The sequence below is a fragment of the Agelaius tricolor genome, unplaced genomic scaffold (genome assembly GCF_023055355.1).
Source record: "Agelaius tricolor isolate 1412-34295 unplaced genomic scaffold, bAgeTri1.0.p SCAF_3, whole genome shotgun sequence".
Lineage (NCBI taxonomy): Eukaryota > Metazoa > Chordata > Aves > Passeriformes > Icteridae > Agelaius > Agelaius tricolor.
In genome coordinates, this window is record NW_027269263.1 from 13231802 (window position 1) to 13258338 (window position 26537).

General features: G+C 40.0%; 1 protein-coding gene across 2 annotated transcripts; it reads left to right on the top strand.

Annotated features, from left to right (window-relative positions):
• Positions 1-156: 156 nt before the first annotated feature.
• Positions 157-26474, top strand: ARFGAP3 (ARF GTPase activating protein 3). 2 transcript variants are annotated; one of them, XM_071422539.1, is made up of 17 exons: positions 242-369; positions 739-813; positions 5976-6094; positions 6558-6630; positions 9068-9199; positions 10627-10713; positions 11568-11649; positions 11934-11990; positions 13087-13133; positions 14205-14347; positions 16393-16518; positions 16952-17074; positions 19567-19704; positions 20390-20513; positions 21424-21514; positions 24766-24887; positions 25543-26474. In XM_071422539.1, exons 4-17 carry the CDS (start codon positions 6604-6606, stop codon positions 25558-25560), a joined length of 1317 nt encoding a protein of 438 aa, XP_071278640.1. In that variant the 5' UTR covers positions 242-369; positions 739-813; positions 5976-6094; positions 6558-6603; the 3' UTR covers positions 25561-26474. The 2 variants fall into 2 exon arrangements, with proteins under 2 accessions (XP_071278639.1, XP_071278640.1); XM_071422538.1 differs by lacking the exon at positions 739-813 and having other exon boundaries at positions 157-369.
• The last annotated feature ends 63 nt before the right edge of the window (positions 26475-26537 follow it).

Sequence of the window (26537 nt, forward strand, 5' to 3'; positions counted from 1 at the left end):
TCGCTCATCTCCGCGGCCTCTTCCCGACCGACAGCTGCCGTGACCCTGTGCAGGGCACAGCCGGGTGCGGGTTTCCCACCGCGGCCAGCACGCCCTCGCACCGCGCCCCCCGGGCCCGCCTCGCTCCGCTCCCGTCTCCGCGGCAACCGGGCGGGCCGGGCGGGGCCGCACCGCCCTCGGCGCCAGGCGTGGGGCCGGCCGGGCCGCGGCGGGCGGAGCGTCCCGGGAGCGGCGGCGCGGGCAGCCCCGGCCCTTCTCCCTCACGGCTCCCCCGGCGGCCCTGCCGGCTCTCCCGGCGCCATGTGCGAGCCCAGCAAGCAGGACATCGCCGCCATCTTCAAGCGGCTCCGCTCCGTGCCCACCAACAAGGTAAGGGCCGGGCCGGGCCGGCGGGCAGCGCTCCGCCGCGGTGACACGTCGCACAGCCGGCGGGGCGGGGGAGGCGCGGGGCCCGCAGCCGGGCACGTCCGGCCCGGGACAGCAGGGAAAGGCCCGGTGGGTCCTCGGGGTGGCCGTCCCGGGAGCGGGGGAGCTCTTCCCTGCCTGCCCCTCGTCCCTCCGGCCGGCATCCCGCATCCCGAAGGGATGAGCCCTTGGGGAGGGAGGTGCGGCGTCCACCGGGTGCCTCAGGTCTGCTGCGAGTCAGCTCCGCTGAGCATAAAAGCAAGCTCCCAACCAGCTGCAACGTAGTGTTGAGTGTGTGTTTATTTTATTTTTTTCCCTGTTTTTATTACCCAGTGAAGTGGCACGGCCACCTGTGCAGTGATAAAAGTTTGTTGTTTTTGGATCCCGTTGTGCTTGTCCCGTGCTCAGGTGGGTTTTCCGTGGGATGAAGGTGTTTCTGCAGTGCCCATTGGGCTGGGAAAGGTGGCTGGCCAGGTGACGGGGCACAAGTGCCTTCAGCTGCTCTGTGCTGCTTGTTTGTGTTGGCTTTGCGATGTACGCTGAGAACATATGTGAAATATACACCCACCAGGAAACTTCGGATTAGCATGATGAAGGAACACGTTAGGTTTGTTTTCTGGGAATAGGAATCCGGATGTCTGTCTCTGGTCTGAAACTGACTTCCACTCTTTGAACACAATTCATTAAGACTGTGCAGGTCTGGTTTCTCAAAGCAGAGCTCAGAGGTGAGCACTCAGTTTCTAACAAAAGTATTCTTAAAACTTGCCTTTGCAATGGGGTAAAAAGTTTATCAAGGAAAGGTCCTAGTCCCAACAAGGACGGTGAGAGATCTCTTAGAAGCTCCTGAAATTCACTGGCACTCTGCCTGAAAATTGAGTAGTTTAGGGTTATTGTGGTGCTTTTTTTTTTTGTTTTGGGATCACCGGAGAACTAGAGAGTACTGTCCCTGCCTGGCAAGCGTGGAGTGCCTGGAGCAGTTCCCCTGTGCTGGACTCCTTGCTACTGTGTAATCAGGTGGATGTGGTACCTGTGGTTGCTCAGGTGTATCTGTCTCCCCATGTCAGGTGTCACACAGAAATTCAGTGTTGACATAGCAGTAGTAGCACAATGTGTGCTGCCGCTCGCCGTGGGCCAGTGGAAAAGAAGTGGCCGAGGCACAGAGAACTCGATAACAATGCCGCGGTGCCCAGTCTGGGTGACCTAAGGCAGGGAGGGAGTGGAAAACAGCAGCTTAGATCTCACAACTCTCCCACTCCTGCCTGTCTCACTGTTCTCCTGAAATAAAAGTTGTTTCTTCCATCAGTTTCTCCTCTCATGCTTGTTTCCTTTCTGTTTCCTTTCGGTTGCCCTCTTCTTAAGCAGTCTATCGGCCCCTTTTATTTGCAACTCGTTTTTTGGGGGGAAGAAAGACATGGGGAAGTGCAAATATTGAAAAGTGTTCTGGATTAAAAGTTTAGTAATTTGCTTTAGCTGTGCAGTTTATGGATAGAGTTTAGGAAGACCTGCCTAATCTAGGCAGGCATGTGCATTTACACTGTTCTGGGTGCTCTGCAGTAGTTCTTAGTGCATGTGAGCTTAGGAAAATAATTCTCCTTTAAATAAATGTGCAGTTTACTATGTGGATTAGAGTGTGTTGAAAGTGATGTTTTAATAATTGTCTTGTAATTAACACTTGTAATTTGATGTTAGTTCCCTTTATGATGAGGTTTTGAGTTCTTGGTGTCTTTGGGTGTTACATAATGTAGAGCTGGCTGATGACAGCAGACTGTTGATCAGCTGCCTGATGACTTAACAAACATGTTACAGTTACTAACTAGGATGTATTTTGTACCCATAAATATGTTCATAGTCCTTAAGCTACTTGATATTGTTAACTTGAGTGTTTGAGTTGTACAGCTCAACCCCTTTGAAGACTTGCACACTCAGGCTGTGCTGAAAGTCTCTTTGATTCTGTCAGACCTTTTAGATCTGTTCCTCTGGAAGTGTTTTTTCATTTCTTTCTTTCATCCTGTCTCTGCTTGGAGTCCCAGTGTGTGTGTTGTGCTGGTGGTTTATCGGTAGCTGAGTTTTGTTGTTACAGTGTTATTTGGGTGTGGTTTGTGTTTGTGTTGGGTTTTGCCCCAGCATGGACTCTACTATCTTGTGTCCCTTAAGTCATTTTGAGGTGATGACGCTTCCAAAAGAGGCAGTGCTCTTGCCTTCCCGTGGCCAGCCCTGCAGCTCCCTCCCTTATGGTGGCATTCCTGGCCAGGTGGCTGTGCTGTGAGCTGGCCCTACCTTTGCTCTGAGTCCAGGTGCCCGTGCAGAGCCGCTTCCCAGCGGGATCAGCAGCTGGATTAGTGCTGATGCAAGGGAAGGAGGAAAGCATATCTGGGGACAGTGGCTGGTGACTAAGAGGAGCTGTTTGGGTGTAGATCCCCTTGGCTGAGTGTGGCACTGCCTCCTGAGTTCCAGCTGGGTTAGTGCTCAGGCCGCTGGATCCACAGCCCGGGAATGGCAAGGTGTGGATCTGCCCTGGGGCTGGAGTTCTGGGGGAGGTTCCAAATGTAGAGGCTGAAAGTCGCCGTGTAACCCTGACCTCAGGGATAAGTGCTCTTCCTGAACCTACTCACCTCTTCTGCTTGTGCCCAAAATAGCATTTCTATCAGCTATTTATTACTGCATTTCCACAGCCAAGGCCAATATTTTATTTATTTCTTTGTTAATGTAGGTGCTTTGCGCAAGGTGGATGATTTGTGATTTATTGACTGCTTGCCGTGGATTATACCCAAACCTCTGTTTGCTCTTGTACAAACATCTCAGTCAGGTCTTTGGCTGGTTTTTCTCCAAAGTGACTCTTACTGAATCTACACTGTGAAGTGTTTCAACACAAAGTAAATAAAAAGCGTGCAAGTGTATTTTGAAAGCACTGGATTATTTAAGCATATCCTTCAAATTTCTTTTTAATCAATATTTTAATATTTGAATTGCACCTAAATCTGTACAGAAAATACAATTTGTTTTTTAAAATGGAAACAATTTCTTAGGGTGGCTCTGAAATTGATTTTAATTTCTTCCCCTTGATTCTTCTTAAAATTTATCTGGTGACAAGAACTTTAAAAATTGAGAAAACTAAACAAAATTAGTCTAAATGTTAGTGGTACATGCATCTATTTCTGTTGCATCACATTGATGGAAATAGCAGTTCCTCCTTTGCTTTCAGAAGAAAATTGGACGTTCCTGCTTGCATCTCAGTCCTGAAAGGTGCATTTTTATGCCTGGGAATAATCTCCACAGGTGTCTGGTAGGGACTCCTGTGAGAGTGAAAATACTGAGCTGTGGCAGCCAACTCCAAGATGATGCAATTGACTTTAAGATGTTGAAATTATAAAGTGCTCATAATTGGAAGGAAGGAAAGGGAAAGGAGAAGAATCTTCAGGTATGTTTATAACTGAACTTTTAAAAATATGGGTGTTTTTTTTTTTAACCACCCACTCCAGATTCTCGTTTCCCATTTGTACTCCAGGGAATTTCCACAGGACTTCCAGCTGTAAGTCAGCTTTGCTCTCCTGTATCAGAAGTGAGACCAGGGTTGCTCTCTTGGCTTTGGTTTCAAGCAGAATCTTCTCCTTTTTTGTTGACCCATCCTCCTTTGGCCTTGCAAGAAAAAGCCTGAAAGTAGTAGATTTAAAATGAAAATAAATCTCATGTTTTAAGGATCTGCTTCACAGAATCTGAGAAAAAAAATAACAAGTTCTGGCTACTTAGGCTGTGTGTTTTCTGAGAATATGGCATACATGAAGTCTTGCTCATTCTTCTTATTCCCCCACCCCTTCTGTGCCATTCTTCCACCTGAGCTTGTTTCAGGAGCTCCCTCTAACCCCTCCTGCTGTCCCCCATTCTGTGTTGCTCTCATTTCTGCTGTATGCCAGGGAATGCCCCATTTCCGCATGCAGGAGTGGGATATGTAAGTAACATCAGTAAGTGTTAGGTCCCTGTTGAGAGGGAGAGGCAGGACTTGCACCTGCAGGAGCTGTGATCTCCATGATCTCTGTGTGTGTTACCAGTCATTACCTAACTGCAGCTCACCCTGAAAGTGTGCAGTTGTTGGAAGAGTTAATGCTGGATCTGCTCGTGAACTGTGCTTGTGCCTGATAAATTTGGACTGCCCAAGCTAAATAGACCCACATTAAACTGAGGAGTTTAGCCTCAAACTGCTTTGGGCATGTAGTTGAAATTAATTTGGATGGATGATGGATGACATGACTTGAGCCCAGACTCAGGGCTTGTTTGACTATGTATGTACAAGAAAATAAAGACAAATCTCTGTCCAGGTTTACAGAGGGAGTTTCTGGCAAGAAGGCTTCTTAATTTTATTTTTATTTTGTTGTTCAGCTTGGCAAGGAGGTGCTGGAAGCTCTGTGGCCTGTTTATGATGTTCCATATGTTCCCACCTGTCTTGGAATAAACTTTATTTTTTATATCTGCATATAGCTAGAACTTCCATTGCTATCTGAGGATGCATTCAGTTTATAGGAGGACATTAAAGGATAAAGTTGCAAATCGGGATGCTGTCATATTGTGTGTAAAAGCTTGTCTCTGTGGAGTGATTTCTTATTAGGTGCCCCTGGGTGGATGCTTTTATTGTAAAAATACTTCTCTGCAATCTTTGCAGATACTCTGAAAAAGCATTGATCAGATAATGTCATACAAGACTAGATGTGTACACATGGAATTGACTCAGAATAGCTGTTTCTGTTTAAAGTTATTGTATTCCTTGCATTTGATAATTTATTTGTATCAGATAATTTTTTCTGGTTCTTGCTTTCCTTGGTCAAAGAAGCACAAAACTCAGAATAGCTGAAAAAGGACTTGAAAGTTGTGGTCTGCTGACCTGCAAAGTGTATGAGACACACACAGACACAGCTCTTGCTGTTTTGGCTGAGTGTTAGAGGTCCATCCTGGTGGAAATTCCTGGGTTTGTCCATGCAGTAATTGTGGACCTGGTTGCTTTTTAACCAGCGTGGCACAGACAGAGGAAAGGCTGATGTGGCAATTGCTGTGTGATGAATCATGCGAGTATCTGCAGAGGCTGTCTGGATAAGCCGTGCTCAGAGGCCTTCTTCACACAGCTGGATTGCCATGGCTTGCCCTGAAGGTCAAGGATTCAGTATAGGAAAGTAGATAATGAGGGCATTAGTCCTGCTGATAACTTTCTGGGGACTCAAAGGTGCCACATGAGGAGAGGCTGCCTTTGGGGAAATATTTCTTAACCACTTTCCAGCAGTGCTGCAAGTGCTGTGTTAAACGTGTGTTTGAACTAGGCTGATGTGGGTTCTCTGACCTGGTTTCTCAACCTGTGTACAGTGGTTATTTTTGGAAATGGGGAGGCTGTAGCTGTGTGAGCAGATTGTGTAACTCCTCTTTAGATGTCTAAAATTAGGATACATGGAGTTGTCATGTCAACAAACGCTGTAAGAATGAGTTAACAAAGTTGGATCACTGTAGGGGTGTTACACTGACCTGTAATACAACTCTAAGGCCTGGTTATGCTCAAGTCCTGTTACTGATGTTTGCTTGCTTGCTTTCAGGTGTGTTTTGACTGTGGAGCAAAGAACCCTAGCTGGGCAAGCATCACCTATGGAGTGTTTCTCTGTATCGATTGCTCAGGGACCCACCGGTCCCTTGGCGTTCACCTGAGTTTCATTCGGTAAGTATTGCTGAGTTTGGACAGCAAAATTCATCTTTTAATGGTCTTGTTTGTTCACACACCTGCTCAGAGAGAAAAACCCATTCTTCCTTCAGCTTCTGATTGTTTTGGCTTTGCTGTATCTGATAGCTTTTTGGTGATTGTGTTCAATTTGCAGCTCATTGTGGTGGCACCTGAGTTCTACCCTTCCAAGCCAAACTACTCTGTGGTTTTGTACATACATACACAACTATTCTAGTACTTGGGTAGTGCTCAGGCAGGCAGCTGGTGCAGTAAATCTGCACCCTGAGCTGGTTCTATTCCAGGTGAGTGTCCCAGCCACTGACTCAGGGTCTTTTGGGGTCTGATAAATAACTACAGATTACTAAAAAAAAGGTGGGAAGAGAAACACTTGGCAAAAAACCAGAAACAGTGATTTTAAGTAGCTTTGGTGGTGACACTAAAACCATTTCTTTGTGTTTAGGTCAACAGAACTGGATTCCAATTGGTCCTGGTTCCAGCTGAGATGCATGCAGGTTGGAGGAAATGCAAATGCTGTACGTACTCCCAAGTGTTTGCTTTGCACATTGAAGCTTGGTAGGCTTGGAAAATGTTGTCTGTCCTTACTGCCTCTCTTCCTGGGATTATTTTTATTTTTCCAGTCCTTTTTCTTTATTACAGCATCCCACCTCCCCATCTTTAAAGAAATCCTCTTGATGCTGATTTCATTGTCCATTCTTGCACATTCTCCATTTTGGTATAGTCTGAAAATGTTTTGGTTTTTTTCTTATAAGTCAGTGATGAACATCACTGGAAAGGCCAGATCAGGTTCCTTGTCAGTACACATCTAATTTAGACAGCTGCTCAAAGATGGCTTGTAAAGCAAGCTTATGGCCCCTTCCTGTGACCATCATTCCTTCCATGGCTCATGAAAAACCATGCCAAAACCCACAGAACTGCCAAAAGTCACCCTGGAGTAAAGATCTGACTTCACCTGAGTTAGCACTGCAGATGAGACATGCTGCATTGTTGGAGGGGGGCTAGCAGTGTCATGGTTTGGGCCAATTCACATTGGCTGGTACTTTCAACTTCATTTTTTATGTAGTTACACAGCATGTTTGTAAATTGAAGTTCTGTTGAACTGGTCTTGTTCTCAGTCTCCCTTTTTGTTTTTTGTAAACTCTTTGGCTATCTTTTCCCAGCTTTTTCCACAAATAACTGAGAGTTCTTCCTTAAGCTGGCCCACCCGGTGTGGGAACATGCAACTTCCAAAAGCAATTTCTGCTTTTCTTCTAATTCCCTGAATGCTTATCCCTTATATTTTTTTCATTTGTGCTTGGTCCTTAATGTTGTTTCTTTAAGAAGCTTCACCCAAGCTTGCTTTCCATTGTGTTTTCCTTGACAGTTTTAACTATCTTAAGTCTTTAGGGTTTTTCTAATTTTTTTTCCTATTTGCATACAAAAAATGCTGAGTTCAGGGTCATTGTAACTTTTCTTCCATTTCTGTATTTTCCAGTCAGATATTTCTCTTTGAATTTGGCATGCAGCAAGTCACTATCTCAGGCTTACAGATCTGAGCAGTTACATGGTGTCTCCTCCCTCTTTTTCTTCTGCCTGTACTTGCTAAGTTATTCTTTTCCATGTTAGTACTGCTGTTATATAAATGTCCTCATCCAGTTTCTGTTATGTCACTTAGTACAAAAAAATCACAGTTTTGACTAATGAGAAGAGGGGGATTTCGTATTAAGAATAATCATCATATTCTTCATCATGTTAAGAATAGTTTCTTTTTTAGCCAAATGCTTAAAAGCCTTGATTAAATGATATCAATTCTGCTATGTAAAGGGTTTGAAGGAGTTCGAAAGAAGAGATGGCAACATCTGAAAAAGTCTTCTGTTAGTCTTAGAAACCCTATTAGCAGAAGAATAATAATAAACCATAATTGTTTAATTTTGTGGGTTTTGTCTTCCTTCTTGGGTGTCACTGTTTCCTATCATACATTGTACCAAGAGGTGCAGTATACCCTCAGCAACTGCCCAAATACCTTAAATTCTCAATGGTCTGGTTTGCATTACTTCAGCAGATTAGTACTTGAAACATGAAAAAACAGATTGGTAAATTGTCTGGACATTTGAAGTAAAATTAACACTTTTCTTTTAATGGCACTAGAAAAACATTCCTTTTGGTTCCAGTTAAATACCAAATTCTAGTTTTACAAACTATTGTCTAGAAGCTGTGCTAGATTAATATCAATCATTTGTGTTCTGTAGTTGCCTGATGATGCTGAATCCTGGATAACAGCAGTCCTGAGCTTCCTGCTGTTTCAGATAGCTAGAAAATCCAAAGTGGCCTTAGTTCTTTGTGCTTTCAGATCAAATCTCTATGGTGATTGGAATTAGGGTTTCTAGGAAGCCCCTCTGAGTACCAAGTTAATAGGGGTATGTATTTACGTGCAGAAATGCACAGTCTTCATTTATTAATTTTTTATAAATACACAAGCCTATAAACATATCTGGGCACATAGATATGTGCACAGACACTCTTTCATTTCAATGAAGACCATTTTTTTATACATTTTGATATTATTGAGCATACACTGATCTCCCCAGCCTGACAGAGATGAATCCAAGCAGTGCCTTTTAGAGCATTAGGAATGTCCTCTGGAGCACAGCTACTGGCAATTAATTGTACCTCTTCCTTCCTCTTAATCACTTAATTCCAGAACAAGGATTTTTTTAATATGTAATGGGAGCTTGCATTTGTATATGCTCTTAAAGCATCACAATGATGTTTTTTCTGTTTTATTTATATGTAAAGAAGTCACCAGAGTGGAGTTTCCTCTGTACTTTGCAGATTATTTAGACTCTATAATTTAAAAGACCAGATTTAGGCAGAGGAGCAGAGTAGTTTGCTGCATTGCAATATGTTTTTGTGCCAAATGTGATTAGCTTTTAAGCCTGTTCCTCACAGCATTTTCTGTGCTCTGCTTCCCAGTCTGCTTTTTTCCACCAACATGGGTGCACAACCAATGACACCAATGCCAAGTACAACAGTCGTGCTGCTCAGCTCTACAAGGAGAAGATCAAATCTCTTGCAACACAGGCCACGAGAAAGCATGGCACTGATGTGAGTAGTGTGTGTCCTGAGCTCTGGAGATTCCTGAAAAACTTCACCCTCTTTCCCTCTAAAGTCACTTTAAGTTTCTAATCAGTAACACAAAAGATTATCAGTCTTCAGATAACGTGGCCGTTTCTCCATGAACCATGTAGTGGTTTTATTTCTGCTCATCCGAAATTGCATGTTTAGAGGAATACAGCATGAAAAACTCTAATGGAAATAACTACAGACTTTTTGTGTGATTTAAGTGGAGTTTGTTTTGATCAGGTAAATAATGTATTTTTTTGTTTTTTCCCTACGAAAATAACATTTGGGAAATTAGCAAGTTGCGCAGAATTTGCTGTTCTCCATGAGAAATACTGAGGCAGTTCATGCAAGCTGTCAAGACATTGTTAGGTTGCTGACAGGAGTTAAGCAAAGTATCCAGAATTGATTTCTGAAGTGTTAGATAAGTTTGACAACAGTTCTCTTTTTCATACTCAGAAAACATGTTTTGATTGTTTAATTCAGGTTGTTGAAGTTTGTCAGATGAGTGGAAATTAAAAGCAAGAAGGCTTGATTTTTTTCTCTTATCTGTGCATCAAACAGCATGAAATTTAATAGATAATTATAATCTTAATTATTCATACTATGGACAATAGAATTCACATCACAAAGTTCAGAGAATATTTCTTTTGACTTAGTAAACAGCTTAAGATGTAAAATGTGTTCAAGTAAGTGCAACATACTGTGTGCATCTAAGTTTATGGCAAGTTCCCCAAATGACTCTTTGAGGAGCTGTGATTATTTTGCTTCAATTACAGGTTCCATCCAATAGTTTGATATTAAATATTGAAAAAATTCACTAAATATTTAGTAAATATTTTTAGCTATGCACTGCAAACTAAAGTTATTATATGCTATTAAAATTACTGAAGTAACGTATTCAGATAATTGCATTTAGCACCAGCCATTGCCTCCCCTGTCACATGTTAAAAAATTCCTTTTCTGACTTAGTGATAGAGCTGATTGCTGAATGGTGAGGTGAGCTTGTTGTACCTTCACTGTCCCTTCTGACAGAGGTCATTAATCCTGCATGGAGTAGGAAGAGCTGTGAGAAAAGATTTGCCTGTGAGTAGTTTTGAAGTGCAGGTCACAGGTTGGAGTCCTGTCCTGCAGTCCTGTGGCATTCTGGGGACCCCATCCCTGAGACCTGGCTTTGCTCAAAGCTCTTGGCTCATCCACCAGGAGCACATGAAATATGTATGAATTCAATAAAAGAAGGAATGTCATCTATTGAACACTGGATAAATTTGTAAGGAAAAAATATGGACAAGAAAAAAAAATCAATACTTTTTTAACCTGAAAACAAAACAGAGTTGTTTTAAGATTAATGCATTGAAAAGAAAAATACATTCATGCAATTAACCTGTAAAATTCTGGCCCTTATTTTTCAGCTGTGGACAGATGGGTGTGGAGTGCCACCAGCATCACCTCAGAACAAAGAGGAGGAAGATTTTTTTGCATCCCATGTTTCTGCCAAGGTACAAATTACCTGTCTAATTCTTGTTTGCTTTCTAAACACTTTGGTTGACTGTGAGCTCTATGGTGAAGATTAAACCCTGAAAGAAAACTTCATAGAGAAAAGGTAGGTCAGGGAGTTAATATTTACCTGCTTTTCCTTCTGTGAGTCAGAATTCTTCCTGGATGTGAACCACTTCCTAAGATGATCATTTTAAATGACCCAAATAGTAGCTAAATATGGAATGAAAGTCCATCTTATTGTAGACACAACAATTCCACTTGGAGCCAGGATTTCTTGCTTGGAAGTGCTCTGATATAAATGTACTGTGTGGTACCTTGAGTTTGCAATCAGCAAAGTGTAACAGTTCTTACAGCATTTGTTGGGAGCTGGTCACAAACCTGCCTTTTGAGGGGGATGTGTGTGAAGGGAGTGGGAGGATGCACCAGGAATGTTGGGAGGACTGCTCACAATCAAAAATGTGTAAAAAACAGGAAGTGCAAGAGCTTCTAGTGGGGAGAAGGTGTGGTGATTATATGTAAATAAATCATCCAGCATACAATAAATAATCTAAAGCACAGTTAAAATGCATATTACTGGTTTTGGTGGTGAACATACAGTAAGCAGAATTCCTGAGAGGAAAAATAAAAGTGCTCAGGAGTAGGTTGAAACCATGTTGTTTTTAGTAAAGGTAGGCATTTTTTGTAATTTTAATATCTGCCCTTATGAGTACAGGTTTTAATCCTAAAAGCTGTAATCATAAGAATTCAATAATTATAAACCAGTGATGTTTAGGCAGTCTTTAGCTAAGTGCTCATATTTATTTGGTGTATTCTATTTTCTGTGCACTTTTGATTCTGTCTGGTTTTTTCCAAGGCAAAGGATACAGAGTGGATGTTACCAGAACCAGTTTCTCTCCAGCAGAAAACTTCAGAAAACATTCCAGAATCCTGTGAAGGTATGACTGATTCTTTGTTAACAATAACTTGCATTTTTCTGATATTCTCTTAGTTTAGTCTCTTTTTAGCTTGCTTTAATAGTTAAATAACCTAACCATGCTTAATAACACAAGAATTTGGGGTTCCTGCTGCCCTTATAGTGACTGGGAAAGCTGTGATGGAAATACCACATTATGGTGTCTCTTCCAGGCACTACCCTGAGTACAGTGAGATGTGTTTTGGTACTTCATGCATTTTAAAGAGCTTTCTGATATTTTTACCCTTGTTATTCTTTATCTTTTAGGATCAGAACATGGACCAAGTGTTGATGGCCTTAGCACATCCCCACAGCCTGCATTAGGTAATGAGTGCAAGCAGCAGAAGAGAGCAGCAAGTGTAGGGAACCCAAATATCCCTTTGGAAAGAGAATGTCTGCCTAGGAGGAGCTGTGGAAATAGATTTTGCTCCCTTTTCAGCAATCTGAACATAAGAACTTGGACTGGAAAAATCCTGTGTTGATAATGCAATACCTTCAGTGACCAGGCTTTTATACTTAACTCTGAGCAGTTTGTCATACTGTGAGTTAGGAAGAAAAGCTGATGGAGACAGAATAGAGTAAAATACCTCAGTGATTTGTCGCTGTGAGGCTTGTCCTGCAGGGCCAGGCTTGTGAGAACAAAGTGTTCATTATCAGCAGCACAGAATAAGGGCTGCCTGGGCCTGTTTCAGTTCTTTAGGCAGGTACAGTCTTCATCACTGTTTTTATTTGGGTTTGGTTATTTTAGAGCTGGAGACTACAAAAAACTTAACTGGATGCACTTCCTGCTTTTCTCATTTGTATCTTTAACATGTTCTCCTAAGGCAGGTGCTTTTCTTGGTTGGTTTGGACATCACAAGTTCTGTCTAAAGGGAACAATCTCTGTTCTCTGTATGCCCCTTTCCATGCAAATTTCAGCTCAGGGTACTTTTTCTGTGTGCACAGGCATCCAGTAGGATGCTGTAGGAGCTGTTTATAATGCTTGTGATGTTTTAGTGGTGCAGGTATGTTCTATGTGTGTCACTGGTGGGTTTGAACACAGCCAATGCCTTTCTAGACAGGAAAAAACTCATCTTGGGAGTGGTATGAGGTCAGGTGGACCTCAAGTCTAATTCAGAAGAGCAAGTCCTGCTTTCCTGTTCTGTTAACTGGCAGGAACCTGCAACAGACAACTGAGCTGTAATTTTATTCCTATTGCATATTTCCAAGAGATGCCAATCAAAGGTAGCTCCCCACATTTTCTTGGAGATATCCACAGCTCTGTTACATAGCTTGGTTTAGTATCTCAGCCCCTCAGTGTAGAAAGACATGAAAATAAATGGCAAAAACTATTTTGAGGTTGATGTTACAGAAATTTTCTTCTGCAGTTCTGGAATTAATAAAAATTGTATGTTAACTAGTGTACATTTAATCCTTGCAGAGAACACCACCTTCATAAAAAAGAAGCCAAATCAAGCTAAGAAGGGGGTAAGTGTATGTAAACAATGAGTATTTTTAACTGTGTTATAGGTCATTTATTTCAAGATAGTTTAAAGATATTTACAGACTTGTTTCTGCATGGGGTCTTTAGCACTTTCTTAGCATCTGGTCTCTGTAAAAAGGCATGAAGAGAGTTTAGTGTCTCTGAATGATGGTCCAAGGCACAGGAAAACTGAGGAAGGCAGCTCAAGTTTTGAAAGTGTGATAGTCAATCACCCTAATGCCACCCTGAAGATGGGCTGTCAGGGTGACAGCTTCTTACAGGGACTCACTGCTTTTAAAGCTGGGCCTCTGTAGGACAGAAGATTTTAAAGGTTTATTGGAGCAGATAATTTAGATTAAATCCCATGATTTTGTACTCCCACTAGAAGACCCTAATAGCCAAGAGGAATTTTTTATTCTGAGTGGTTTGTGCAGATCTGTTCCCTTCCAGTGAAAACAACAGAACTGGATTGAACAGTGTAGGTACAGTTTGTGATCTCTGTGTGCATGGCCTGGACCTTTTACATGAAGGCTTTAAAGCAATAAAAGCTGAGGTTTTTTGTGAGTTTTGTTGCTGCAGTGTTGCAGGTGAGGAATTAAACACAGAGGAGACTAAGAGAAGCAGTTTGAGGGCTGTGCCACCATTTGAGTCAGCACCATTGTATCCATGTCTGCAGTATTAAGTGTGTTATAAATGCGATAATGGTTCCATTGCAACAAAATTTATTATATTATTCCTCTACAACAAAAGAAACCAAAATTGATCTATGTATTATATTTCTTTGAGCCTGCCAATATCTGAACAATTAAAACCTGAATACTTCAATTTTTCTGTGAGACTTTGCTGCAAAGCCAACTAAATTTGTAAGAACAATTACCAGAAGCAGAATTTTAAAGTCCAAGATATGGAAAGAAGTATTTTATGTGCTCCAAATTGTCCTTGCTGTCTTCAAGGACTGCTCCCAGACAGGATGTACTGTTTGCTGTTGCTTTCACATCTGGCTATTGAGTCAGCTTAGGTGGTTGTCTCAGTTATAATTTTGGGGCTTTTGGTTTTTTCTTTTTCAACAATTCCAGCTTGGTGCCAAAAAAGGTGGTTTGGGAGCCCAAAAAGTGAGCAGCCAAAGCTTTAATGAGGTTGAAAAACAAGCACAAGCTGTAGATAAAATGAAGGAACAAGATCTTCACAGTAGTAAGAAGACTGAGAAGGAAGAGCCACTGTAAGTATGAATTAATTACACAATGGCAAACCATGAAGCCTAATTTAATGAGCTAATTGACAGCATTTTAAATACTACCATAAATTAGCATATGCAAATAAAGCTTCAGTTCTTCAAAAAAATTCCCAAACAGACATGGTTAAGATGAGCCAAGCAGTAATTCCCCCAGTGCCTTTTTTTGGCTATTAAATATATGTTTATACACTTGATTACTGTAGAAAATTAATTATTAAGAAAACTCTTGGCTCTTGAATTTTTTTTCGTCTCCTGCTAGTTACCTGGTTTATTTTGGTTTGGTGTAGTGAGCTCAATGCTATTGAAAGCAGTCTTTCTAAGAGCATAGGGAATATTCAGCTTGTACTTACTGGCTAAGAGCAGAGGAAGTTTAGGTATGTCTCAAATTGCCTGATGAAGTTGTCAGCTGATTTCTACTAGAACTGCCTTCACTTTTCACCAAAACCCTTTGAATAATTCTGTCTGAGGTCTTGAATCTCTTGGTGCACCTTAGTTATTAAATACTCAGCCCTAAAGCTCACAGGGTGCTGTTCCTGATTCTTCTGTGTGCTTTTGGTTTTTAATATTCCATTGGCTGTCATCAAAATGACACTACTAAATGGTTGGTCAGTGTACACTTTTACTGTTCCAGAGTTTAACATCCTGTCAGGTGCTAGAGAATCCATCCTATAACCTTTTAAGAAGTATTCTGAATTGTTACATAATTACAGGATCACTTTTTGCTCATGATACCAAGGTCTTTGGTCTATACTCTCCTCCCCATTCCTTTTGCTCACTTTTCTGTTGCCTGTGCAGAAATGAATGTTTTGGTTGCTTTAAAAATGCCAATCACAAGGGGATCATTTGAAGTGTTTTAGCCACAACATCATGGTTCTTGGTGTTTGCCAAAAACTACCAGTGGAGAGACTCTGAAGTAACAACTAAATAATAAAAAAAGGATTGTTCATGTATTATTGTTCTTCATCAATATTATCTTTGACTGTATAATTTAGTTTGGAAGAAAGTCCCAAGCAGTGTCTTGAGTTTTGTGTTAGAAATGTATAAATCTAAAGATCCAAGCCAACTTTTATTAAAAGTTCTGCAGCCTTTCTGCTGCAGCTGAAACCCTCTAAAAATGCTTGTAAACATGAGGGATGCACATACACTGAGTTTATGGATCCAGTCCCAGTGGAGGCAAGAGATCTGTATTTCCCTGAGATTATCAATTAGGTGGCAGCAGATACCAAAATGAAAGGAAGGGTGAATTCTGCTAAAATTGCATTTGCTTCCAACTATTTTGTGTGGTGTTTTTAATTTTAAAAGCTTGAGTAATAAGCTTTACTAAATTAATTCAATATGACTTTGTTATGTGGCAAGGAATGGAAGTGATTCTTTTGTAGTTTAGTATTTGGAAGGAGGAAGAGTTCTGAGACTTAAATGTGATTTTAAATTCTTACACAATTTCCTTATCTTCTGCTGTGCACTGACAAGAATAGATAGCTGAAATTACATCTAAAAACTTGATCAGTATTCCCATTTGTTTTAATCAACAGCAAATAAGATTTTGATGTTTATAAAATAGATTTCTTGAGAAGGGCTGCTTATCTTCCTGCATAAAGTGCTGGGTAGATGGTATCAGTTATTCCTTTCTGCTTTGCAGCACATCTACCAGCAGCATCCAAAATCTCATTTGCCTTTCTTCTGAAAGTTCATTTGTACTTCATCCCAGTTGAGACTTATGAATTAAAATATTGCTCATTAAAATCAATAAAAATTGTATCCCTTTTGACCTGACAAATTAAATTTAAGCAGTATTTCTGCAATTCTGTAATCAAGATGAAAAACCTCAGTCTCTGCTGCAGTGGTGTGACTGGAAGATATTAAGGTGGTTTAGAGGTAAGGGATGGAGACTTAGCTGGGCCCAGATGTGCCTTAAGGGAAGACATTAGAAAATAGAGTGCTGAAATAAATATTGTTAATGTTCTACTAATATTCCTGGGTTGATTCAGTGTAGCATTGAACATTTCTCTGATAACTGTGGTTTTTTCCAGTGTATCATCTTTAAGGTTGGCCTACAGAGATCTTGATATTAAAGCCAAAGAAGAAACCTTAAACCTCTCTGGTAAGAAGAAAACAGAACTGGAGAGGCTTGGCATGGGATTGGGCAGCAATAGGAGGTATGTGAAGTTCCGGAAACTGTATTTGAAATACTCTGTGGTTTCATGCACTTATCCCTCATTTTACTCAGGAAATTAAGAAATGGACTATAGCATGTTATGGAAACTTGAGCAATATCAGCAAAAAAAATCTTCTCTTTGTCAAGGGGAAGCTTCTGATAGACTTAAGTTCTAACCTGCCAGACAGAGGTCAACCTAGATTGTGTTTTCCAGCTGTCAGAAAGGGCTTTGTGTTCAGAAGTCCTCTTCCTGCTTGAGAGAATGACAGTTTTCCAAGGGTTTCCTTTATTTTAATTCCTCTTTCTTTAAATGTCTGTATAGCCTGGGCTTTCTCAGCAAGCTTCAGAAACTAGATTTGGGCTTTGATTTCTTTTTTTTCTTTTAGGGTATGAGATTTGTCATCTTTGACATGCTTGTTTTCTTCTGTCCCCAGTGGCATTTCTCACTCAGTCGCCTCAGAGATGCAAACAATCGAGCAGGAAACACCTACAATTGCAAAGCCAAAGAAGAAGTACATGGATGATGTGGAAGACTCTTACTTCTCTTCTAGCTCGAGGTATTCTGTAAGCTTTTGATTCTGGATGGGCCCAGAAGATTATGCAAGTTCCATAAAAATGTGCACAGTGTTTTTGAAAGCTGAGATGGAGGCAGTTTGAAGCTGTGGACACACGCAGCATGTTTTCAGGGGACATGGAATCAGAAGAGTGGTGGGAAAGTTGGCTTTACCTCAGTGACAGATTCGTGAAGGAGGGGAGGAGGCTTTGTTGGAAAAGTGGTCTGAACTATTTGTTTGTAGATTATATCTTGTCCAGAGTCTAGTCTCTGCTTGCACAGACAGTTGCCATATAAACTTTGTATTCCAAATCCAGTGAATTTTTTGTCAAAATGACTTGTGTTCATTCCTTTTTTCTTTTCTTTCTTGTGCTGTTGTCTTCAAATGAAATAAGCATTGAAGTCTGATATTAGATGTACTACAGTTGCATCATTCTCTGCATGCCAAATGCACAAACTTCAGTCTTCTTGAGGTATTGTGCTGGGTGTGTTGTGTGAATGTCTGCAGTCCTATTTCAGAGACTTTTATGTATCTGAACATAAAATGTGAGCAAAAAATAATTGCGACATTTTTTATCAGAGGATGAATTCAATGCACACTATAAAATATTGCTCTTGGGAGAAGAAAAATAATTAGATCTTACAGGCACTAATTGCAATGAACCAGCTGTTTCTGAACTGAGAGATGTAAACAGGTGTTGCTTTCATAAACTGCCTTTATTGGATCCATGCCACAGCAACATGAGAAATTGTACCTAATTGCTTGTAGACAGGCAACAAAAGCACAAAGGCTTTTGTGTCACTATTTTGTAGTGCAATCACTGCAACAAAAGTACAAATGTGGGTCCAAGGAAAGTGGCAGCAGTCTTGTAAAATAAAGCATAGCATTTCAGTGCTTGCCTGAAAAGAACTGTTACTGCTCTGAAATTATTCATCAGCTACCAGCAGGCAAAGGATGAATTATGGAGGAGCTTTTAATGTGTTGTGGTTCAGTGATTAGAGGATAGATTGTAACCTGGCTGTTCCCTGCTCTTGTTGTTCTGGTTCGAGCTGGGAGGATCTAATTGGAGTTGGTACACAAGTTCATTCTCTTTAAAAAAAGAACAGTCAGATTTGGACTTCTTAAGTGTATTATTATCCTTTATTTCAAGCTGTGACTTTGAAATAGAGGCCAAGTATCTTTAGCATCATCTTAGTATATGCCCAAAAGCAAAATAATCATACAGGATATTAGAGTGTTGATAAGTGAATTAAGCAAGCTAAAGGTCTCAAGCTCAAGATTTAGACATAAAATTGAAGCCTCTGAAAATCCTGAATTTTGATGTTTTCTTTTGCTACAGTTAATAAAATCTTTACTAACATCACAATGTAATTTTTTAAAATTTTGTGTTAAATGCAGTTTTCCTTTCTCTTCCCCACCCCAAATACTGAAGAAGTATTTTGCAAAGCTGCAAAAACCTGAGAGGAAAGGATAGAGAAAATAAACACTTTTACCCAAATCAGCTCATGCAGCCCCTGCCAAATGCCATTGGTAGCCATTGTGAGACTGGAAAGCTTCAAATCCATAAGAACACTTTGATTGTTTGTTATTATGGAATTTATAAAATTGCTGTGGTTTCTTTTTGTCTGTCAGGAGAGAGGCTCCTGCTTTTTGTAGAAGTTCATTCCAAATCTGCCCCTCATATTTCCCATGCTCAGTGCTGAGACTTTGCTGCTGCAGGTGTCACATTTCTCATAAACTGCAAAAACAAGTGGCCTGACCATTCACAGTGCAACCATGGAGAATTTTTTTTTTAAGAGTATTTTTCACAAGATGCAGGTGCAAACTTTAATATCCTATCTTGTTCTACTGAATGGTTCCATTCTCCTGTCCCCCTGTGGTTTTGATCATCTTTCTCCCTATCCTGGTTATAGCGAAAATTCAGGTAAATTTATTTTTTAAAGCACAAAATCTTAATCTTTGGCATTTTGATAGGTTTTGGTGGTTTCTTTTTTTTTTTTTCCCCCAAATACTTTCCACATACGCTGAGGTATGTGTTGGTAATCAAAAGGGGAAAAGATCAAATCATGTACCAGAATTTACATACATGCTTCATTCTTTTCCTTTATTTTGTGTTTTCCCCACAGTTTTGATGTGCAAGAGAAGATTGCCTTATGAAATTCAGACTCCCTTTCAAGAAATATGGTTTTGGCATTCAATTTTAATCAAATGTGTGGCACAACTCACAAGTTCTTAATATTTGGACCTAAAAAAAAACAGAACCAGAAATAAAGGCTTTCCTGTCTGTTCTGAGCCATTGGATTCAACTGTACAAAGCTTCTAAAGCAGTATTGTGAAATCCAAATTAGTCACTGACACCTGTAATTTTGGTGAAAACATACTTGCTAGTGAACACTTGCAGCAGTCATTATCTAACGACAAATATATATATTCCCACTTTTCAAAAAATAACAAAGTTCTGACTTTTCAATAGGTTTTTCTTTCTTTCATTCTAGGTACTCTGATTCTTCAGATCTGAGGAGCAGCACTTTCTCTAAATGGGATGACAATTCAGATGCTTTTTGGAAGAAAGAAAATAATAGTAAAGACATTGATATATTGTTAACTTCAAAAAGCACAGGATTTTCAGACAGGTACACCAAGAAAACCAAACTGGTTTTTGTCCAGAAAGCCCAAGTTTTCATGTGATTTGAGTCCTGGTGATAGTAGTGGGATTTTCTTCAGTGTGTAGAAGGAGAATTTGGCCAGAACTTTCATCAGCAGTCAAGGGATCTCCTGACTGAGTTTCTTTTGTAAGCTGAATTTCTTCCTTACATTTTAAGCACTGTCTGTTGTGCTCAGAGTTGTTCAGTGCATGTAGTGGAGGTAATTCCCAAACACTTTCAGGAAAAGAGGAAGTAGACAAAGGATGTGAGGAGAAACTCAAATATTTGCACTGTTCTGAGCACATACCTGCTTTGTTTATTGTGTGATGAATCAAAGGAAACCTTGTTAACAAATGAATGAAAATTTGGAGTGCTCAGTTCTGAGGCTGAAGGTACTAGAGACATAAACAACAGGTCTGATTGTGATGGTAAAAAAAATATATTTTCTCTATGACAACTGTATTTCTATCTTTGTAACCAAGTAGAAGATGTAAGAATTTGGTGGGGGGGGAGAATATGTGCATGTTTGGAGTTTTCTGCCTCTCTTCTTTTTACTTTATATCATATTTTTCATTTACTTGTACAGTTTGAGCACTTGAGTGCTTCTTGTTTGATTCCTTTCATTCTCATGTGGGTGAGGTTTCTGTCCCTGATGCAGTTTGTTTCCTTGCAGGCCTGCATCCCGGCGTAAGCCTGAACATGAACCTTCTGCAAACACAGATGAGGCACAGAAAAAATTTGGCAATGTCAAAGCCATTTCATCAGACATGTACTTTGGAAGGCAAGATCAGGCTGATGTAAGTAGCAAACAGTGATAAGTACTTTTAAATGTAAAAATATTCTTTGACTGTAAAAATTGTATTCTTGTGAGTTAGAGAGAAGGCAATAAATAGTTAAAATTGGTAGAATTTGTGAGCTTATAGAATTATGTCCCCTTGATTATTTGTTTGATAGAAATGTACAAACTTCAGATCATTTATAGTTTAATTTTAAGGAATTGGAGTTGCATGATAGGACTGTACCTCCATCATTCTTCTTACATGATAGAAGTGGTAGGCTATGATTTAGCACTCCTGATTTTTGATAGAATCAGGCTTAATTTGTTCTGGATACCCAAACCGATGCCAACAAACCACTGCTGAAACACCTTCCTGCTGTGGATTTGTTACATGAAAACATCATTTATGTTGTGAGGCTAACCAGGTAAAGAAATTGTACAGTGAACTGCATGGAGTTGAATCAGCCTAGAAAAAGAGATTAGTATTGTGCTGCATTTTGGAGGCGAGACAGAGATTTTGAATGAAAAACTAACAGTGTAAGTACTAATTAAAAATACAATTACTATTTGCAGGGAACTTGGAAAAATTTGAGTTAAAAGTGTAATGTGGTTGGAAGGGTCAGCAGGATGTTAACTGCAGTGCTTTCCTCTTGGTTTCACATATTTTAGTTGTTGTTTTTAATGGCTTCATAGTTTTCCAGCAGGTGTAGGGTAACTAACAGCTGGTGGGACCTTTGGGGTTGCAATGATAAATGTCACTCTTGGGTAACTCAGAAATGAGATGGTGGCAAATTCAGTGTAAGTGATGTGAAAACTGAAATGGGCACAACTTCAGTTCTAAATGTCTGTAGTCTCTCAGACTGTCTGACGTGACCTCAGAAGGTGACATCAAGGTGATAAAATCCTTTTTATTCTCAATTCTTTTCCAGTATGAAGCAAGGGCTCGGCTGGAAAGGCTTTCTGGAAGCACATCCATAAGTTCAGCTGACTTGTTTGAAGACCAGAGGAAACAATCAGCAGGTACAAATCAAACAGTCAGAAACTGGAGCATGTGGGGAATGCAGGCCCGGGCTCTGCTCCTAATCACAGTCATCTCTGTGTTCTGCAAGCAGAATGCTAATAGCTCCAACAGGCATGGCAGGTGTTGTCCTTGTTTGAAAATTAACCCCTTAAATTTCAAGTTCTCCATTTTTGATTCTGTAAGTTCAGTATTTTATCGTGGGGACTGTGTTGCAAATAACAGACTGTTTTGTAGATAACATCTATCAAAGGAAAACTGTAATATTTTCCACTGAGCTAGCACCTAAATGGAATCTCAGGTAGTTTTTTTGATCAGTTACCATAAGTAACTCATTAGCTGTCATAAAACTGGATCTAGGAAAAATCATTAAATAATGTTAGTGGACTTGAAATTCCCATGTAATCTGTTGCATGGCATATCCACTCAGGGGGATATTTCCTTCTACCTCTGGCCTTGCAAAATTATTAAGGAAGATCTTAATTTGTTTGTTTCAAAGATTTATTGGAGCACCTCACATGGGAGAGTGTAGTTCATCAAATCAGAAAGGGAGAAAGATTGGACTGAATGAAAAGAAGCCCCTTAAGATATTGAGAATGTCTCATGTTTTCTTTCCAACACTTCTTGGATTGTGCAATAATGTGCAATGGAAAAGGTGGCACAAAATGCTGGAACATTTTATAGGCTTAATCAGTTGAGTTTCATTCCTTAACTTCTGAAGAAATTGGAAAAAGAAGAGTTACTGAAGAACTTGAAATCTGTGAATAATTATTCAAACAGCCTGGAAAAACAAACAGTGTGCAGCATCTGATTTTACTTTGGAACAAAGTAAGAGGGAAAAACCCAAAAACATATGACTGTTTAGTTTTGAGCCCCTGAAAGCAAGTTTGAATAAACAGACTAGCAGAGAGCACACACACATGGAGGAAGCAGAATTTTATATTAACTATATAGTTAATATAATTCTATAATATATTATGTAAATATGCTATATAATATATTTATTTTAGGTATTATATAACTATATGGTTATTTATAACTCCTGATACTGGTTGCTTAAGTAAAACTGGGATTTAGGAATTTGAAATGTGAAAAAAAGTAATTAAGGAGGGAATAAGATACCAAGCAGAACTCACAGGTAAGTTGCTTTAGCCACTTGAAAGAGCATTTGCCACATGGTGTCATAAATTCACACCATATCAAATACTGAAACTTCCTTTCCTGCATGTCTCTGCTACACCCCTCACCCCAAAAACTGAGGGGTGGCCCTTCTTGGAGAAATGCTACTGCACTGACAGTTTGTCTGGTGTGGCATGAATGCCTAGGCTATCATTAGTTCCATAAAATAAACATAATCAGGACACTGTCAATAAAAACACCATTGTAGTTCTGGAGACCTTGCCAGGATAAAATATCCTTTGCTCTAAGGTTGTTTTTATGAGCACTGGTGAGGTGTCAGTGAGGGCTCCTTGCTTTTGTACAGAATGCTGTAAGGAAGTTTTTAACCAAGGAGAGGGCTGCAAGAAAGAGCCTTTTTGCATTATTTCAGAGCTGATGCTTAAGAAAATCAAGGGGCTGACTTGGAGGTGCTGATTTGGAAGGAAACCACAAGAAAAGGAGATGCTTTCGTGCCTTGTTTACATGAACTTAACTGAGCCAGCAAATGAAGGAATTCTTGTGGCTGAGAAGTGGTTAGAGATTCTCAGATTATTTATATTGGCAGATTTTATTTCTGTGACTGATTTTAGTAACAACAATGCCTTAAGCTTTTGATGAATGAACAGATCGTAAGTCCAGGTTACAGCTCAGAAATAGGGCTGTCTGAGGGAACTCTTCAAGGGAATCTGTAAAGAGCATCTATAATATCTATAAACCCATGCTGGGTTGAAGGATTGGAGTGTAAAGTTCTCTTAATGTGACAAGATATCTGTGCTACAAACCATCCTCTTATCTTAGGTAAAACAAATTATCTCCAGGATTGTCTGTCTCAGCCTGCTGAGGAGGCAGGTGCCTTTAACTTCCCAGGACAGAGGAGCTCTTCCTTCTCTCTCTTCCTCCTCCACCCCTGTCTGGAAGATTCAAAGGAGTCTCCATTTGGAAAATGGTCTGGTTTGGGATAGTTACTCCCTGGAGCCCCATTTATTCCCAAGATTCTTGGGGTCACCTCATTGTGGTCTTGCAGTGCCTGAAGGGAGCCCACAGGAAAGATGGAGAGAGACTCTTGACAAGGGCCTGGAGTGACAGGACAAGGGGCAATGGATTTAAACTGACAGAGAGCAGGTTTAGATTGGATATTGGGAAAGAATTGTTCCCTGTGAGGGTGCTGAGGCCCTGGCACAGGTTTTCCAGAGAAGCTGTGGCTGCCCCTGGATCCCTGGCAGTGTCCAAGGCCAGGCTGGATGGGGCTCTGAGCCAGCTGGGATAGTGGAAGGTGTCCCTGCCCATGGCAGGGGATTGGAATGAGATGATCTTTGAGGTTCTTTCCATCCCAGGCCTTTCTGGGGCTGACTCTGTGATCACAGTTCTGTGATTCTGGTTTACTTGGATTTGTGCCTTTGACAGTATCCCATACTTGACATTAAGGCATGCCAGTAATTATTTTCACCAATGAGTGGGTGACAGTAGCTGTTAGCATGTTAATACTTAGCATGCAGTTAGTTTAGACTGCACTTAGAGTAGTTAATTATCTTTGATTTCATTTACTTTTAGACTTGCATTTTCCATAATAACAGCTGAGTTAATTCTGTCCAAATTTTAAGGAAGGCTGGATTGCCAGCATTGTTCTGGAGTTATAAAACCTAATTTATTTACATTTACTGTAATTTCTGTGAATTTTTCCAAGCCTCAAATGTAGCAAGGCAAAATGTTTGTGTTTATACGGCATGGACATCACCCCTCTGCATGCACACAAATAGGGTTCATCACTTCAGCCACCTCTGAAGTGCACTCATCTGTAAATGGCAAGGGGATAAGAGCTGTTGAGGATACAGAACGACATTGTCACAGACTGAAAGTACACAATAAGTCATCTGCTATCCAAACATCAATTGCTTTGCTGGGAATGCAGAGTGTAGAGGATGACACTCTTGAGTGGAATAATGAAAACCTGAAAACAATCCAAACAAAATGCATTTAAGACACTGAGATCTCTGTCTAGTGCTCCTGGTCATACATTGTACTTCAGGGAGGAAAAAAGGTTAATTTTAATATTTTAAAATTCTGTTTCCTCCATGTGTGTGTGTTCTCCTTTTAGGAAGCTACAATATTACCAATGTCTTGTCTTCAGCTCCTGATATAACTCAGTTTAAACAAGGAGTGAAATCCGTGGCTGGAAAACTTTCTGTCCTTGCTAATGGAGTCATGACATCTATACAGGTGAGTAAAAATATCACAATCTATTAACCATCAGTTGAAGCCTTTTTTTATAGGGATTTAGTACCATGGATTCTGCCACTGAATTATCTTTAGGGAGAACAGAATACTTTTGGTTTTGAGCTCTGTAGACCTCTCAAAGTAGACAATAAATCTTTATCATTTAGAAAACAAATCTGTATCTGCTAGCTCACCTTCATTAGGATATCTTTTTTCTTACAATTAAAAATCCTGTCATGAAAGTTATTTGTTGTCACTCTATTTTCAACTCATCACAGTTGCTAACTCAGAATGGAGTAGTTTGGGTGGAAGGGGTCTGCAGTGATCATCCAGCCCAACTCTTGTGTTGGCTCTTTAGTTGACCTTTGATCCATGTTTTTGCATGAAATAAGCCATCCTGACCTCAGTGTCCAGCATGTTTTGTGCTCCACTCACTTGGCAATTCCTGTATGGGGTCATTGGGAGCTCTCAGATGTTTGAAAATCAGGCTGATTATTCTTTAATTCCACCCTAAACTCCAGTTCTTGGAAGCACTGGTCCATTTTCTGAAAGTCTTGAAGAATTCAGCAGCTATTTATTGCACAAATTGAAATAAAACTGATTTCTTTGCATGGAAAACCCACTCATACCTGGTTTTTATTTGTTTTTGCTTTTCTAGGACCGATATGGTTCCTAACTGAAGCTAAAGAAGGATTCCTCTTCAGGCACACAAGTAATCACTCTGCTGATTCAAATGAAGGTTGCCTTAAGACTGATGATGTTTTTACCTATTTCTTAGTGCAGATTTCTGACTCAGCCTCTTCTTAGTGCTGTTTCATCTTAACAGAGCAGAAATCTTGCAGCAACTTGTTACATTGCATATACTTTTTCTTTTTTCTTCCTTTCCAGTCTTTATTTCTTAACAGCCTTATTGTTAGATAAGCTGGGAGCTTTATTTTATTACTGGCTCTGTCTGTGAGGCAGGAAGGAGAAAGGAGGTGGTGGTGTTCAGTAGACTGTAGCAAAATATACATTTAATTTAAACCTGTGTTGCCAGGAAGTAAAAGCTCTTAAAGTCATAAATTGATGTGCATTAAAATGGTGGGGAATTAGTGGTTTAATACAGTATTCCAGCTAGAAGGTTCTGTGCTTAGATGTGAAATGTGGAGAAGTCAAAGTGTGGTAATGCTGAATAGTGGATTTCACCTTGTTGTGGGAACAGTCTATTTATTCCTAGTTTTGAAAGTTACAAATAAAATTGCAATATAGAATCCTTAAGTGCTTTTAAAAATTCTGTATTGTGTAAAAATTGAAAAAAAAAACTTGAAATATACTAAGGGCCTAATAGAGTAGTTAATTAAATACTTGTTAAAAATGTTTAGCACAATCTTAGATTTTTGATAAATTATCAATTGCTGAATAAGGAAATAGGGGGCTGTGTTTTAGACAGTCTAGAATTTATTGCTGATGACATCCTGCATAAAAATGATTATGACCTTAAAGAAGAAACTTTTCAACCAAGAATAAATTCAAGTTAATTCTGTTCTGTAATTTTCTTAATTCAAATTTGTAAACTGCTGATATCTAATAAAAACAATTGATATAAACTCAGTTTTGAATTCAGCTTCTATGTGTGACCATCAGTATCCAGCTTTCTAAACATTGTCATCTGTA

Excerpts from the sequence above, each read along its gene's own strand:
- ARFGAP3 (XM_071422538.1), top strand. The coding sequence starts at position 301 with ATGTGCGAGCCCAGCAAGCAGGACATCGCCGCCATCTTCAAGCGGCTC. Across the intron at positions 10,714-11,567 it reads CATCCCATGTTTCTGCCAAG|GCAAAGGATACAGAGTGGAT; the intron begins GTACAAATTACC and ends GTTTTTTCCAAG. Across the intron at positions 11,650-11,933 it reads CATTCCAGAATCCTGTGAAG|GATCAGAACATGGACCAAGT; the intron begins GTATGACTGATT and ends TTTATCTTTTAG.